Source organism: Mustela erminea, chromosome 9 (assembly GCF_009829155.1).
Source record: "Mustela erminea isolate mMusErm1 chromosome 9, mMusErm1.Pri, whole genome shotgun sequence".
Classification (NCBI taxonomy): Eukaryota; Metazoa; Chordata; class Mammalia; order Carnivora; family Mustelidae; genus Mustela; species Mustela erminea.
In genome coordinates, this window is record NC_045622.1 from 55,297,645 (window position 1) to 55,311,839 (window position 14,195).

The 14,195-nt window shown below is 45.4% G+C and overlaps 1 protein-coding gene across 1 annotated transcript; it reads left to right on the forward strand.

Annotated features, from left to right (window-relative positions):
• The first annotated feature begins 240 nt into the window (after positions 1-240).
• Positions 241-2,250, forward strand: LIPT2 (lipoyl(octanoyl) transferase 2). The gene is made up of 2 exons (XM_032359194.1): positions 241-756; positions 1,298-2,250. The coding sequence occupies exons 1-2, from the start codon at positions 291-293 to the stop codon at positions 1,525-1,527; spliced, it is 696 nt and encodes a 231-aa protein (XP_032215085.1). The 5' UTR covers positions 241-290; the 3' UTR covers positions 1,528-2,250.
• The last annotated feature ends 11,945 nt before the right edge of the window (positions 2,251-14,195 follow it).

Consider the following 14,195-nt stretch of genomic DNA (forward strand, 5'->3'; position numbering starts at 1 on the left):
TTATTTATTTAACGCTTTAATACTTGCTTATTGTCTCCAATTAGACTGTAAGCTTCCCAGCACAGACTTTTTCCGCCATACACTGTGCACCACTAACTATATCAAGCGCCCACTGGTTGTTGAATGAGTGGAAGAGTCACACCTGATACTGGGTCTTGGGCCGACAATCGAAAGCCTGCGACCAGCGCTTAGGAGAGGCCACTGGGGACGTGCCTCTGAGTCCCCGCCCCTTCTGTCACGCTTCCAGCCTAGGCAGGGGGCGGAACCTCGCAGATTCCCCCGCTGAAGCTATGCGGCAGCCGGCGGTACGCCTGGTGCTGCTGGGCCGGCTACCCTACAACGAGCTGCTGGCCCTGCAGGAGCGCTGGTTGCGGCGGCTGCAGGCCGAGCCAGGCACTGAGGCCCTCTCAGGGACTGAGGCGGGCGCACTCCTGCTCTGCGAGCCCGCGGGGCCCGTGTACACGTCCGGGCTGCGCGGCGGCCTGACGCCGGAGGAGACGGCGCGGCTGCGGGCTTTGGGCGCCGAGGTACGAACCACAGGCCGCGGCGGCCTGGCCACCTTCCATGGCCCAGGCCAGCTGCTCTGCCACCCAGTCCTAGACCTGAGACGCCTGGGCCTGCGCCTGCGCACCCACGTAGCGGCACTGGAGGGGTGCGCCGTGCGCCTGTGTGAGCTCCAGAACTTGCGGGGCGCCCGCGCCCGGCCTCCACCCTACACCGGCGTCTGGCTCGGGGAGCGCAAGATCTGCGCAATAGGTTAGTGCGGTGGGCCGGGGGCGGGGCTTGGTGGGACTGGACCAATGGAGAGGAGAGCAAACTTGGGCTGGGCGGAAGTGTATCTGGCGCGGGCTTTGAATCAGAACTACCAGCTGCGTTTGATGTTCTAAACCTTCTCACTGATCTCATATTCGCAGCCTTCAGGAGGGCCCTCACTGGTTATCTCATCCAACATTCATCTTTTCGAGAAGTGAATTGCCAGGTTACTTCCAATGAGTCACAATGTCTGAACGATAATGGAGTTTAGTAATCTTCAAAAAAAAAATTTTTTTTTTTTTTAAAGCAGCAGAATCTCTGTTAAAAGATATTTTCTGGAATCTCCACAATAAGTGCAGGAGCTGTGGAGCCACACACCCCTCCCCAGCCTTGCCCCCCTCCCCCCCATCTATGCCCAAGCTCTTGGGTGGCTCAGAAACAAAGCTGGAAAACCAGTGATGGAGTCCAATTCCTTCATCAGACTGAGGGGGATCCTGAAGCCTGGGAAGGGTATCTACTCTGAGACCTTTTTCTTGTCTTGCAGGAGTCCGCTGTGGAAGGCACATCACATCCCACGGCCTGGCTCTGAACTGTTCTACAGACCTTGTGTGGTTTGATCACATTGTCCCCTGCGGGCTGGTTGGGACAGGTGTCACCTCTCTGAGTGAGGAGCTCCAAAGGCATGTCACTGTGGATGAAGTAATACCACCTTTCCTTGACGCCTTTAAAGAGACCTACAAGTGTACGTTGATCTCAGAAAACAGCTCCAGCTGATGAGTGTTCATGTTATCACAGCTGGGAGGTCCTGCTTGAAAAGCACCCAGACTGACTTGGTAGTCACTGAAACCCAGATTCTAGAGTTGGCCCTGTCATTCATTCACCATGAGACTATGAGCGAAGTATGAGCTCTTAGCCATTGTTTCCCTATGACTGCTGGCTTATTTATATCTTCTCACCTACCTCAGATATGGTAGATGCGAAAACATTATGAAAAGCAACACATGATGTATAAATGGAAGACATTAGCACTACTATTGACCCCGCATTTTCTCAGCTTAGAGAAACTCAGATATAGAGAATCAGTTTTCATAATTTATCACTTTCTAAATACTGCATTTTCTTTGGTGATTCTGGGCTCTGGTTCCTTTGATTTTGTGGGGAATCATATCTCTAGATAGCCCAGGTGAAATTGATATGGTGGGGAGCTTTCTGCAATAAAAGGAAAAGGGAAAGGAATCTTTAAAGAATAAAATGAGATCTTGACTTCCTGCATTGGATTGCCAAGCCTGATAGCTATTTTTAGTTAGGTAACCTGAGCCAGACCAGAGGCCAGGAAAAGACAAGAATAATTTCTCACACTGTACAAATGCCAAAGGTAGAAGTAAGTTTTCCTTAAGTGAGATCTCTAAATTTATAAGGCTGTGTATTAAGTACTCATTGCTATGTAACAAATCACCCCAAAACTTAATGACTTAAAGCAATAAACATTATCTCATATATTCTGTGGGTCAGGAATTTGGGAAAAGCTTAGCTGGGTGAGTTCTGGGTTGAGATCTCTCATGAGGTGTAGTTAAGATGTCTCCAGGATCAACTGTCGTCTGAAGGTTTGACTGGGAATAGAGGATCTGTTTCTAAGATGGTTCGCTCTGCCTCGTTGGTACTGGTTGATGACAGAGCCTGTGTTCCTCACCATGTGGGCCACCCCATAGAGCTACTTGTTCCCCCAGAGCAACTGATGCCAGAAGAGATAAGGTGGAAGCCACAAAGTCTTTTAACAGAGTCTTGGAAGTTACATAGTCATTTCTACATTTCCCAATAGATGAACCCGACTCAGTGTGAAAGGGACTACACAGGGTGAGGGAAAGTGAAGATCATCAGGGACCATTTTCGAAACTGGCCAACATAGGCAGTTACGGTGGAAAGATCCTTGAATGAAAGTCAGGTGACCCAGGCTGCAGTCCCAGCTCTTTGGGCAAGTCATTTACCTCTCTGGTCTTCAGTTTCCCCTATATAAGCACTGTCCAATAGGAATACAACATGAGCCACACGTAATTTTGCTTTTTTTTTTTTTTAAAGATTTTATTTATTTATTTGACAGAGAGAGATTACAAGTAGGCAGAGAGAGAAAGGAGGAAGCAGGCTCCCTGCTGAGCAGAGAGCCCCATGCGGGACTCGATCCCAGGACCTTGAGATCATGACCTGAGCCGAAGGCAGCGGCTTAACCCACTGAGCCACCCAGGCACCATGTAATTTTGCTTTTACAGTAGCCACATCAAAAAAGGAAAAATAAACAGGTTGACATTAATAACACTGTAATTAACCTAATATAAAAATGTTTTACATTCCTTTTCTCCATGCCATATCTAAATATTCAGTGTATATTTTCCTTGTAGCTCATCTCATTTTGGAACTTTCACACTTCAGAAGTTCAGTAGCCACATGTGGCCAGTGGCTACCACACAGCAAAGTGCAGCTTTAGGTAATGTATCCAAAGTTCTGAGCTTCCAGGGTCCTGTGGCCCCATTGGCTTCTAGAAGAAAGGCGAGTTTTCCCACTTCTGAGGTTTGATGTTTAACTCTGCACACAGTTTTTATCAGTTATTCAAGCTGGAATGGACTTTGGAGGTATATACCTGCCTCCTCATTGTACAGAGATGAAACCAAGACTTGGGAAGAAACTTATTCAAGGAACACAGTGAGTTAATCACAAAGCCAGGATTGGGTGCCAGATATAAGCCCATTCTCATGTTCTTTTCCTGCTATGCACACTGACTTAGCACTCAGGACAGAATGATTTACAAGTTATGAACACTTGGTCAATATTAGTTGATTGGTGGTTTGTCCACCCATTATTTACCCATATCCCTTTTCTTTTGTTTTCCCTCTATGGAGCCAACAGTGCTATTGTAGGAATGTGGGAGGTGGATAGTAGTTGATAATTACTTTGCAGTATTATTGCCAAAAAGGGAAATAATTATTCCAGGAAAAGTGAGTTAGATTCTCATGGTTGTAGGGCTGTGCACAGTGTTGCTCCCCATCTAGTGTTCAACTACCCTCTCTAGCAACGCTCATAAAGTGACTATACAGGCTGGTCTTGAATTCCTCCAGAGACTGGGAAAGAAACATTTATTCAGCACCTATTTTTAGTACCAGGTACTGTGTTAGCCCTCTTAAGTACATTGTCTCAGTCAGCAGCCTATCCCCTGTTTCTGGAACACTGGGAATCATTCTGCATGGTGTAATGACTGAGTTACCTGACCTTCCTGAGCCTTCATTTCATTAGGCTCAAGGCTTGGCACAGAATAGACATGAGGAAATATATGCTAATTATTAATGTGGTTCACCAGATATTTCAGGCAGGACTGTACTGTGTGACTCCCTTGTGGTTGGTTGGGGCCAAGCAACTTGTTCTGATCAATGAGTTAAGAATGGAGGTGACATACCACTTCTGAGCTGGAGCACTGAATTGCTGGTGTCAGGCCCCTTGGGGTTTCTCTTTCCCTCTGGAAGGGTGACCAACAGGACAATGTCACCCACGCTAACGGGAGCCTGGGATTTCCAGGCATCCTGGAAGAGCCAAGCCTCCAAGAACAGGTGGACTGTGGGTCAGCAGAGCCAGGAAGGATGCAGAGCAGAAGGCCAGGGGTCGGCAGAGGCCAGGCGCATGGGATCAAGTCAGGGTTCCTGGCTCTTCTTCCTGCCTGGACAGAGCCCACTTCCGGTTTCCCACAAGGGCCCTTCCTCAAGGAAGGAAGCTGAGCTTATGAAGAAGGATTTTTAACACTCTGGTTTTCCTACCTCCAGAAGGCCTCTTCTTGTTTGTACAGAATCTCTTCCTCATAAATAAACAGATTGTCCAGGGTGTGGTACATAGGTGCTAAATGTAAGGACGTGACCAGCCACAGTGACTGGTTCGGCATCTCATTTCTCTGGTGAGGCTGGCAGGAAGCCACAGAGAGCCAGCTCTGGCAGCATGACCAGATGTAACTTCTTGCAAAAATCCTCTCTCCAAAAGCCCTGTAGAAATCAGATCTTTCCAGTCTAAATCTGATTCTTCTTTTTACCAAATTACAATTTACCATATGTATAATCATATCATATTATAGTATCTATAAAATTTAAAAATAAAACTCTTGTACTCCCACCTGACAACAAATCCCCTACATTTGTGTATCTTTGGTGCTTGATCACGAACATACATATTTTAAGTACTTGTCATTATTATGTGGATAAAATTATGTATATTCTTTTAAACTAAACCTAATATTACATACATTTTCCCACATTGCTACATAATCTTTACAATTATATTTTTGAATGTCTTAATTTTGTTTTTTATTTCTTTTAAAACTTAGAATTCAAGGTTTTTCTAAATATAGGTAATGCAAAGTAAAAAGGTACAAAATGGTGGCATTGGAATGTAATTCTTGCTCCTATTCTTTTCCCCTGTAAACTCAGTTTCTTTTTCCTGGAGGCCCAAGTGATGGTAAATTGTTTTTTATACACTTCAGAGATATTTTATGCAAACATAAGCATGCATGATTATATACATTTTTTTCATATATTAACATACTATACCCATAGCATTGCACTTTGGAGGTTGTTTCAGATTAGTATATAAAGAGAATCCTCATTTTTAAAAATGACTGCAGAGAGGGGGGCCTGGGTGGCTCAGTCATTCAGTGTCTGCTTTCGGCTCAGGTTTTCATCCCAGAGTCCTGGGATTGAGTCCCACATCCGGCTCCTTCCCCAGTGAGAAGCCTGCTTCTCCCTCTCCCACTCCCCCTGCTTGTGTTCCTGTTCTCACTGTCTCTCTCTCTGTCAAACAAGTAAATTAAATCTTTTTAAAAAATGACTACAAAGTATTCCATTCAGTGGATTTCTTATGATTTATTTAGCTAGTTCCCTATTGAGGACATTTAGGTTACTACTAACCTTTTGCTTTTACAAGCAAGGCTGCAATGAAAATTCTGTGTGTGTATGTGTGAGTGTGTGTGTGTGTGTGTGTGTGTGTGTGTGTGTGTGTTACATCATACATGGTGAATACAAAGGTTGCATCTTTAGAAATGATTTTCTGAGTCAAAGGATATGTGCATTTTTATTTTATTTTATTTTTTAAAATATTGTATTTATTTATTTGACAGAGAGAAAGAGATCACAAGTAGGCAGAGAGGCAGGCAGAGAGAGGGGGAAGCAGGCCCCCTGCCGAGGAGAGAGCCCGTTGTGGGGCTCGATCTCAGGACCCTGAGATCATAACCTGAGCCAAGGCAGAGACATAACCCACTGAGCCACCCAGGCACTCCATGTGCATTTTTATTTTAATAGATACTGTCATATTGCCTTCCATAAAAGTTACACCAATTTATATTCCCATCAATAATGTATAAGGGAGATGCCTGAATTTTTAACGCTCCAGCATCTTGGATTTTTTTTTTCATTTTTTAAGTTTTTTGATATAAAATCTTTTTAACATACAACAATGAATCCCACTTATCCATCAGGCAGCTAAAGCAATCATCAACTCATGGCCAATCTTAATTTGTTTAAACTGGGAAGTACTTCTGGCTTACTCCCTGGATTATTGTGAATCAAATCACAGAAACCATATTATTTCATCCATAAATACCTCAGTATGTATTCCCCAAAGATAAGGGCTCAAAAAAAAAACTTTAATATCAACAAATATTCAGTTAGTATTCAGATTTTTCCAGCTGTTTGCTGAACTTTCTCTCTCTCTCTCTTTTTTTTTCCACAGTTGGTTTGTTCAAATCAGGATTCAAATACTGGATTTAGTTCACATGTCTCATAAATGTCTCCTAGTCTCTTCACCTATAGATTCCTCCCACAAGCTTTTTTTTTTTTTTTAAGCTTTTTTCCCCTGTGTTTCCTGAATCTTGAAAGATAAAGCCTGACACGTGATATTATTTGGCAAGTCAGCTTCATAAGTGCTGGTGTGTTCTTAAGGCATGCAGTATCTTTGTGTTTTTTTTCATGATGAGTTTTCCCTAGATTCATTATTTGGTTAGGGGGTTACAAAATTTAATACTCTGATTCTGACATGCTTCTTCACTTACTAGCTGGAATATGTTGATATAACTCAACACAACCAGTAGCATCAGTGTTATTGGTATTTTAATTGTTTTATAGTTTTGTTCATATTCAATAAAAGTTTGCATTGAATAAAAAATTATCTATATAAAATATTTGCTCTTATAGTTGCATTAGAGTTTACACCAAGTTAAATTTGAACATATTTAGATTGCCAGCTTTGAGTACCTCAATAATTTTTGAGGAATCCATATATTATTCAAATTCAAGAGACACTGATATAAGGCTAAAGTGTTATATTTTTATAATACCTAAATCATGGGTTTTTCTAAGCCCGACACTGTTTGTTTGTGTTTGTAACCTAGTACGCAGCATGTAAAAGGAAGCAAATTTCATATCTATGTTGTTACAAAGCATTCCCTATCGCCCCCACATTGGTTCTTTTGTTGACAGACATCAGTATCCAGTCCGTGTTGTGCTCATTGTGGCCATGCTCAGGCAGCCTTCCATTCCCACAGAATTCTGATTGTTAGACAGTTATTCCTCCTCCTAAACTGAAACCCGCCTCCAACACATCAAAACCCTACCCGCCTGCGATGCCTTCTCTGAGAGTCCTTTCCTGGCCATGTCCTACCTATATCCCCCTCTAACAGCAGTGACCACACTGTGTTACAGTTACTTTGTTCCACAGCTGACATTGTCCAGACCGTGAGCTCTCCAGGCAGGGACTGTAGTGGCATCCTCTGTGGCCTCTTCAGGCCCAGTCTAGGGCCTCACACAAAAGAGGTACACAGAAATGGCCTGTTGGGCCAGCAAATGAATTCTATTCCAGAAGTGGTCTCTTCTTCAAGTTTAACTTTCCTGATTTTTCTGTTTTTCACATAACATGGCTTCCAGACTCCACACCTCTGCCCTCATCTCGATAGGCTCTAACTGGCTACCTTGCCTTTAATCTGTGTTACTGGGAATTGAAGAAAATATGACTGGTTTGGGATGGTCAGTGTGAGGTGTGTCCACTTGCGCTGGGCCCTGAGGACACAGAGGAGGACACAGGGACTTCCTCCCTGTCTTCAAGGAGCTCACAGCTTTGTGGAGGAGACATAGTATAAATAAAATTCATAATAAACTGTTAGAAGTACCATGAGAGAAGTTTGCACAGAGTACTATGGAAACATAAAAGTAAAGGTGAGAAACCATAAAAGAGAGGAGGGGCAGAAAAGGCTCAAGGTGACGCTGAATTAGAAGGCCAGGCTGAGTTTTTGACAGTGTACTGGAAGATCAGAGCTGGCAGAGGCCCCAGAGATCAGACAACCTACCCCTTTCTGTGGCCAGAAGGAAACAGCCCCAAGTGGTTCCCCTTAGCTTCCACTAAGGGGTTCCTGCAGGAACCAGAATTAGAATCCAGAATGTCTGCAGACACCCTGTAAACATATCAGGGGGGGAGGATGCAGCATTCCCCTCAGAGAAGAGAGAGGAGAGAAATGAAGGGGTGAGGGATCTCAGAAGACAGAGAGGGGTGGGGATCAGGATCAGAGCTGGGACTATAGGATTTCAGATCTGTGGGATGCAAGGGATGTCAGAGCCCATCTAGAAGACTTCTCTGATAGCACAGTTCTCCCAGCCCAGCCCAGCCCAACGCAGCCTGTTACACTCCCTGTGGGTAGAGATCTAGGTCCTGTGACTCCCCATCCCCAAACACACTTGCATCTTCTCTCTGGGATCCACAGGGCACGTCTACTCCCACTGCACCAGATATGGGAGTCATGCTCACAGCACACTTAATCCCCTCTTCTCACTTTCCCTTGGCTAGGAATCTCTGGGTGCCTTCTCCCTCCTCTCTGTCTGCCCAAATCAGGGATGTTCTCCAAGGCCCACTTGTTTCAACTTGTACAACTATTTACCCCACTTCCACTAAAAACATCCATATTTTCCTTAGGGAATCACACCCCCATCAACTTTAAGTTTATGCATTATTTTTCATTAAGGTATAATTGGCATATAACATCATGTTAGTTTCAGGCATACAACATAATGATTCAGTATTTACATACATTGCAACGCAATCATCGCAGTAAGTCTAGTTAATACCTTCCATAGTTATAAAATTTTTTTCTTGTGATGAGAACTTTTAGTATCTACTCTCAGCAACTTTCAAATACGCAGCACACTGTTAGTTAACTGTAGTCACTATGCTGTCTATTATGTCCCCACGACTTGTTTATTTTATAACTGGAAATTTGTACTTTTTGATCACCTTCCCCCATCTCTCCCACCCAAGTTTTTGCGGTTTGAATAAAGATGATGCCCCTGTCAGTTTCTTTCCCTGGCTTCTGTGATGGGTGCAGGGATGGGCACTGGGCCTCTTTCAGGACAATAAGAGTCAGACCCAGACTTCTGCCAGGAGGGCTGTGGGGGAAAGAAGCTCTTCCTAATGGTTTTAAAGACAGGTTAGAGTGTATACATGAAACTGCAGGCAACTATCTTGTTACCACAAAGTGGGACCCTGCCTCTGAAAGGAGCAACAAGCCCAAAGATGCAAAGAGAGAGCTTCCTGAAGACATCATCTAAGCTCCTGGATCCAACCATGCCTGATGCCAACCCTCTGAGTTTTGTAATTCCATGAGCCAATAAATTCCTTTCTCTACTTAAGTCAGTTTGAGTTGGGTTTTCTGCCTGTTGCAACTAAGATTCCTGATTGAGATTTACTTCCTCTGCAAATCTTAGTCCTCATTTATCCTACTTTCTTCCGCCTTCCCATAACCCTCTTGTTGAAGATCATAAGATTCAAACGTCCATATTTACAACACTATGAACACACATACCCTCATTAATAGTCATTCTTTACGAAACACTTGTTATGTACCAGGTACCAGGTGAAGGCTTTTATAAATAATATAGTAATCCACAGATGTAGCTATTTTTAATCCCCATTCTACAGATAAGGAAACTAAGTTTCAGAGAAGGTAGGCTCTCATTCCTCTGTCAGACGCTAGAGGCAGTGTTCTGAACCACTTGCTTCTCAGGACGTAGCATGTGTGAGGGGGAGGTGGGGAGAAGATGCCATGGAGATCTTTAGTCTCCTGACACCACACCATCCCACCCTTGCTATCCCCTCTTCCAGGTGTCTTTTCACTGCTCTGTGCTGCTTATAGGGGCGGGAGGAAGGTGACGCTCAGAACAAGAAGACAAAGTGTTCTGAGGGTCAAACTGACAGGCCCAGAGAAGACAAATCACAGAAGTACAGGCTGCTGGTGAGTAATGGAATAAGATAGGATGTGACCACTAAGCTTTCTCTGTGTCTCATGCTGTATTTTCCTTGGTGACTTGGGCTTTTAACACTATCGACAGACAAAATCTGTGCTCATCCTACCTCCCAACCCGTCTCCCCCTACTTACTAGGCAGACATGGAGTTACATCCTGTGTATTCTGTGGTGAAAAAGGCACACCTGGTCTGTTCTCTTGGAGTGCTCACACTCTGATGGGAAAGGCAGACCCCAAGTCCATACACAGGTAAACCGAAGAGCACGTGGAGTTTTCTGAAGAAAACAAACAGGAAACTGGAGGGGTGATGGTTCCACTTACTGAGGAATGAAGGCTTAGGGGAGCTGGGGAAGGAAGTCAAGAGTCCCAGTCCCCATGTATCATTCAGAGATGTCAGGTACATAGTCAGATATGGGAGTCTAATGCTCAGAGGAGAAATCTGGCTTAGAGACTGAAAAAGCATCCGGTTAGCCTTCCAGCCTCTTGGGTTCTTTTTTTTTTTTTTTTAAATATTTATTTATTTCTTTGAGAGAGAGAGCACATGGGGTGGGGGGAGGGAGAAGGAGAGTGGAGAAGGAAGAGAGAGACTTGCAAGCAGACTCCCTGCTGAGCACAGAGGACAGAGCTCATGAAGGGCTTGATCTCACCACCCTGAGATCACACTTAAGCTGAACCCAAGACTCAGATGTTTTCATCCACTGTGCCACCCAGGCAGCCCGCAGGCTCTCCCAGGTTTCATCTCTTCTTGGAAGTTTTCCCTCATAACATAATTCCTAGGGAATTTCACGACATCCATTCATCCATCCATCCATTCATTCATTAAATCATTCAACACATTCTCAGTAAGGTCTACTGTGGGCAGACTTTGCCCTAGCATCCTCTAGGAGCCAATCTTCTAGGTATGGAGTCAACAAAAAAAGTAGACAATTAAATAACAAACAAACAAACGAATAAAGTAGACATTACAACACAGATTGGTAAGTACTGTGTTCAGGGGAAGAGCAATGGGCCTAGGCCGATGGGTCAACCTGGGGCCTACAGGAAGCAGATGGCCATCTCAGGCCAGTAATTTGAGGAGGCTCTATTCACAGAGGTGGGCAGGGAATAGGGAAACCACAAGGGATAGATCACAATGTACCCTGGAGCTGGAAACATTTCAACATCATTACCTCCCCAGGCCTGGAGAGGAGAGGGAAGGGGTGGTCCCAGGAACACGGAAACAGGGAGCGCTCTGACATGGGGCTGATAGACAGAAGCTGGGAGCCTCAGTTGAGGCAGGTAGCAAAAGAAACAATAGCAAAAGGTTTTTGTTTTTGTTTTTTAAGTTAACTATATCAGATGATGTTGGGTGTTACTGAAAAACAAGGCAGAAAAGGGAGTTAGGGAGGGCAGTGGAGGGGGGCAGTGGAAGGGAGGGATTACAGTTTGTAAACTGAATGGTCAGAGAAGACCTCAGCAAGAAGAGGGCACTTAAGTAAAGACTTGAAGGAGCTGTATCTCCAGGTGAGTCTTCCCCTGACCCCTTCAGTCATCCCACCCCACTCCCCTGCCCATCCTGTCCTAAGGTCAGGGCCTTGTCTCCAACGTTTTTGTATTAGAGGTCCCTGAAGATCTGTCTCAGACTTTGGTCTCCTGGGGACAGGAATCCTGTCCCACCCTTTCTTTTCTCATCTAATAACAATAGGAGCTGTCATTTATGAAGCACATATGTCATGCTGGGCTCAGCTCTGGGCCCGTTACACACACTGGGTCATCTAAGTCTTGTAGCAAATCTGCAAAGCACAGATAAAGAAAATGAGGCATCTCAGTCCACTTTCCAAGAACCCCTTAGCCAGCTGGCTTCCCTAACAGAGTTCCTGCTCCATCCTCACTCCAGAGAAAGGGAAGTAGAGAAAAGGCCTTAAGTTTCTTTCTTTCCTCTTTTTTTTTTTAAGATTGTATTTATTTATTCGACAGAGAGAGATCACAAGTAGGCAGAGAGGCAGCAGAGACCATGATGCACGGCTCCATCCCAGGACCCTGAGATCATGACCTGAGCCGAGCAAAGGCAGAGGCTTAACCCACTGAGCCACCCAGGCTCCCCAGGCCTTAAGTTTCTGAAGGACAGAAAAGGGGAATAGAAGTTAGGCATATACTTTGTGTCTCCAGTGAACACAAAGACCAAACAGTAGAAGTAACTAGGAGGCAGTTTTTGTTAAAACACGAAAACGTCCTAACAATCAGAGCCTTGGCTGCCTTGGAAGCAATGAGTTCCTTGTCACTAAGGGTGTACAAGAGAAACTGGACAATATCATGTCAAAATGGAATATAGGGGATGTTCAGGTAAGGGATTTGACCAGATAACTCTAAGAGTCCTTCCAACTTAAGTTCTATCACTAAATGACTCTAGAATTCTAAGACCGTGTGATTCAAAGACTAGGATTCTAAATCCCTATCTTCAAAGAACTCACGATCTAATAAATGAGGTGGGCAAAAAGTTATTTTTGATAACTGTAGTAAATAGTCCTATAGAGGAAATGCAAGGCCCTGGGTAGCAGCCCTACCTGAGCTGGGGCTGGTTCCTCAAGGCTGATCTTAAGAAGCACTGGCATCAGAATCATGTGGGAATCTTGCTTGCTTGCTTTCCTTCTTCCCTCCCTGCCTCCCTTCCTCTTTTCCTCCCTCCTTTTCTCTTTCTTTCTTTCCTTCCTTCCTTCCTTTCTTTTCTTTCCTTCCTCCCTCCCTACCTCCCTCTTCCTCCCTCCCTCCTTCTCTTTCTTTCTTTCTCCTCCACTCTTCCTTCCTTTCTTTGTTCTCATGTTTACACTCCATTCCAGATCTCCTGCATCAGAACCTCTGGAGCGGGACCCAAAAGTCTACTTTACCAGAATGAGCTCTGAGGTGATTTCTAGGCAGACTGAAATTTGATTCTTCATGCCCAGAGTCAGGATGACTTCCTTGAGAGGTGATTAATCAGACTGAGAAAAAGGAGTAGGTGGGTCAAAATATGCAACCACAGAAAAACAGGGAAGTAATGTGTTTTGATAAAGAATAGCAATCTTGTACAGTGTTCTCTCCATGCAGTGGGTCTTTTTAAGATGATAGCACCTCTTAAATATAATCTGAGATTCTGTGATAAGAGTATGTGCCTCAGATCTCCTGGAACAGATCTTTGTTTGCAAGGGAGCGAGAGCTGGCCTCAGTTTATTATTAATTATGCCAAGGCGGGAGGCTGTTGAAAAGGATTCTGACAAGCACTCCCACAGAGTCCCAGAAAGGCTGCTCCTGGCCACTGTCCACTCCTCTGCCTACAGCCTCCAACCCTCATTCCCCAACTGCCCCTGGCTACTTCTCTTTTCTGGAGCCTGCAGTGTCACCAGCAAGAAAGCAATAGTGTGGGGGAGGGCCTGGTGGCCAGAAAGTGCAGGGTGTTCTAGGGCAGGGACCAGAGGAGGTATGGCTGGACAACAGTCATCCTGGCATGTGAGAGCTGTTGAGACTTGGAAGGAGGGGACACTGCTGGGGTGAAAGACAGAAAGTGAATTCTGAGTTGGAGCTCTGCCACTGACGTGTGGGAAGCCTGGGCAAGTCCCTTCCCCAGACTGGGCCTCTGCATTCCTGTCTGAAAGAGACGGTTTGTGTTAGAAGCAGATGACTTCTCCAGTGACCATCGGCTTTAATATTTTGAATTCTACAATCTCACCGGACCCAACCCATCACCGTACAAAGCATACAGGCAGGACCTTGACCCATTTTACAGAGTGGAAGCTGCGGCCCAGGGAGAAGCAGTGATTTGCCCAACACCACACAGCCACTTAGGAGCAAAGCTGGATTCCACCCGCACCCAACGCTCAGCCTGGCCTTTGGGAGATCAGTCTCATGCTGGGCAAGCTGAAGCAAAGTGAGAGGGACTCGGTCTCCGGTCCAGGAAGCAGGCGCTGCAGGGGACGGAAGGGTCGGAGCCCAAGCCGCGTGAGGCCAAGTAACTGGGCGGAGGCGCCCGAGGCCAGCCTGGGGAGAAGTGGGTGTGCTGGGGGCCGGGCGCGGCCGGGGGAGGAGGCGCCCTGGGGAAGGTTAAAGGGAGCAGAGCGCGGGTCGGGGCGCAGAGCCGAGGAGGGGACTCGGGCTGTGTGCGGACAGGTAGACGGAACGCA

Excerpts from the sequence above, each read along its gene's own strand:
- LIPT2 (XM_032359194.1), top strand. The coding sequence starts at position 291 with ATGCGGCAGCCGGCGGTACGCCTGGTGCTGCTGGGCCGGCTACCCTAC. Across the intron at positions 757-1,297 it reads GCGCAAGATCTGCGCAATAG|GAGTCCGCTGTGGAAGGCAC; the intron begins GTTAGTGCGGTG and ends CTTGTCTTGCAG.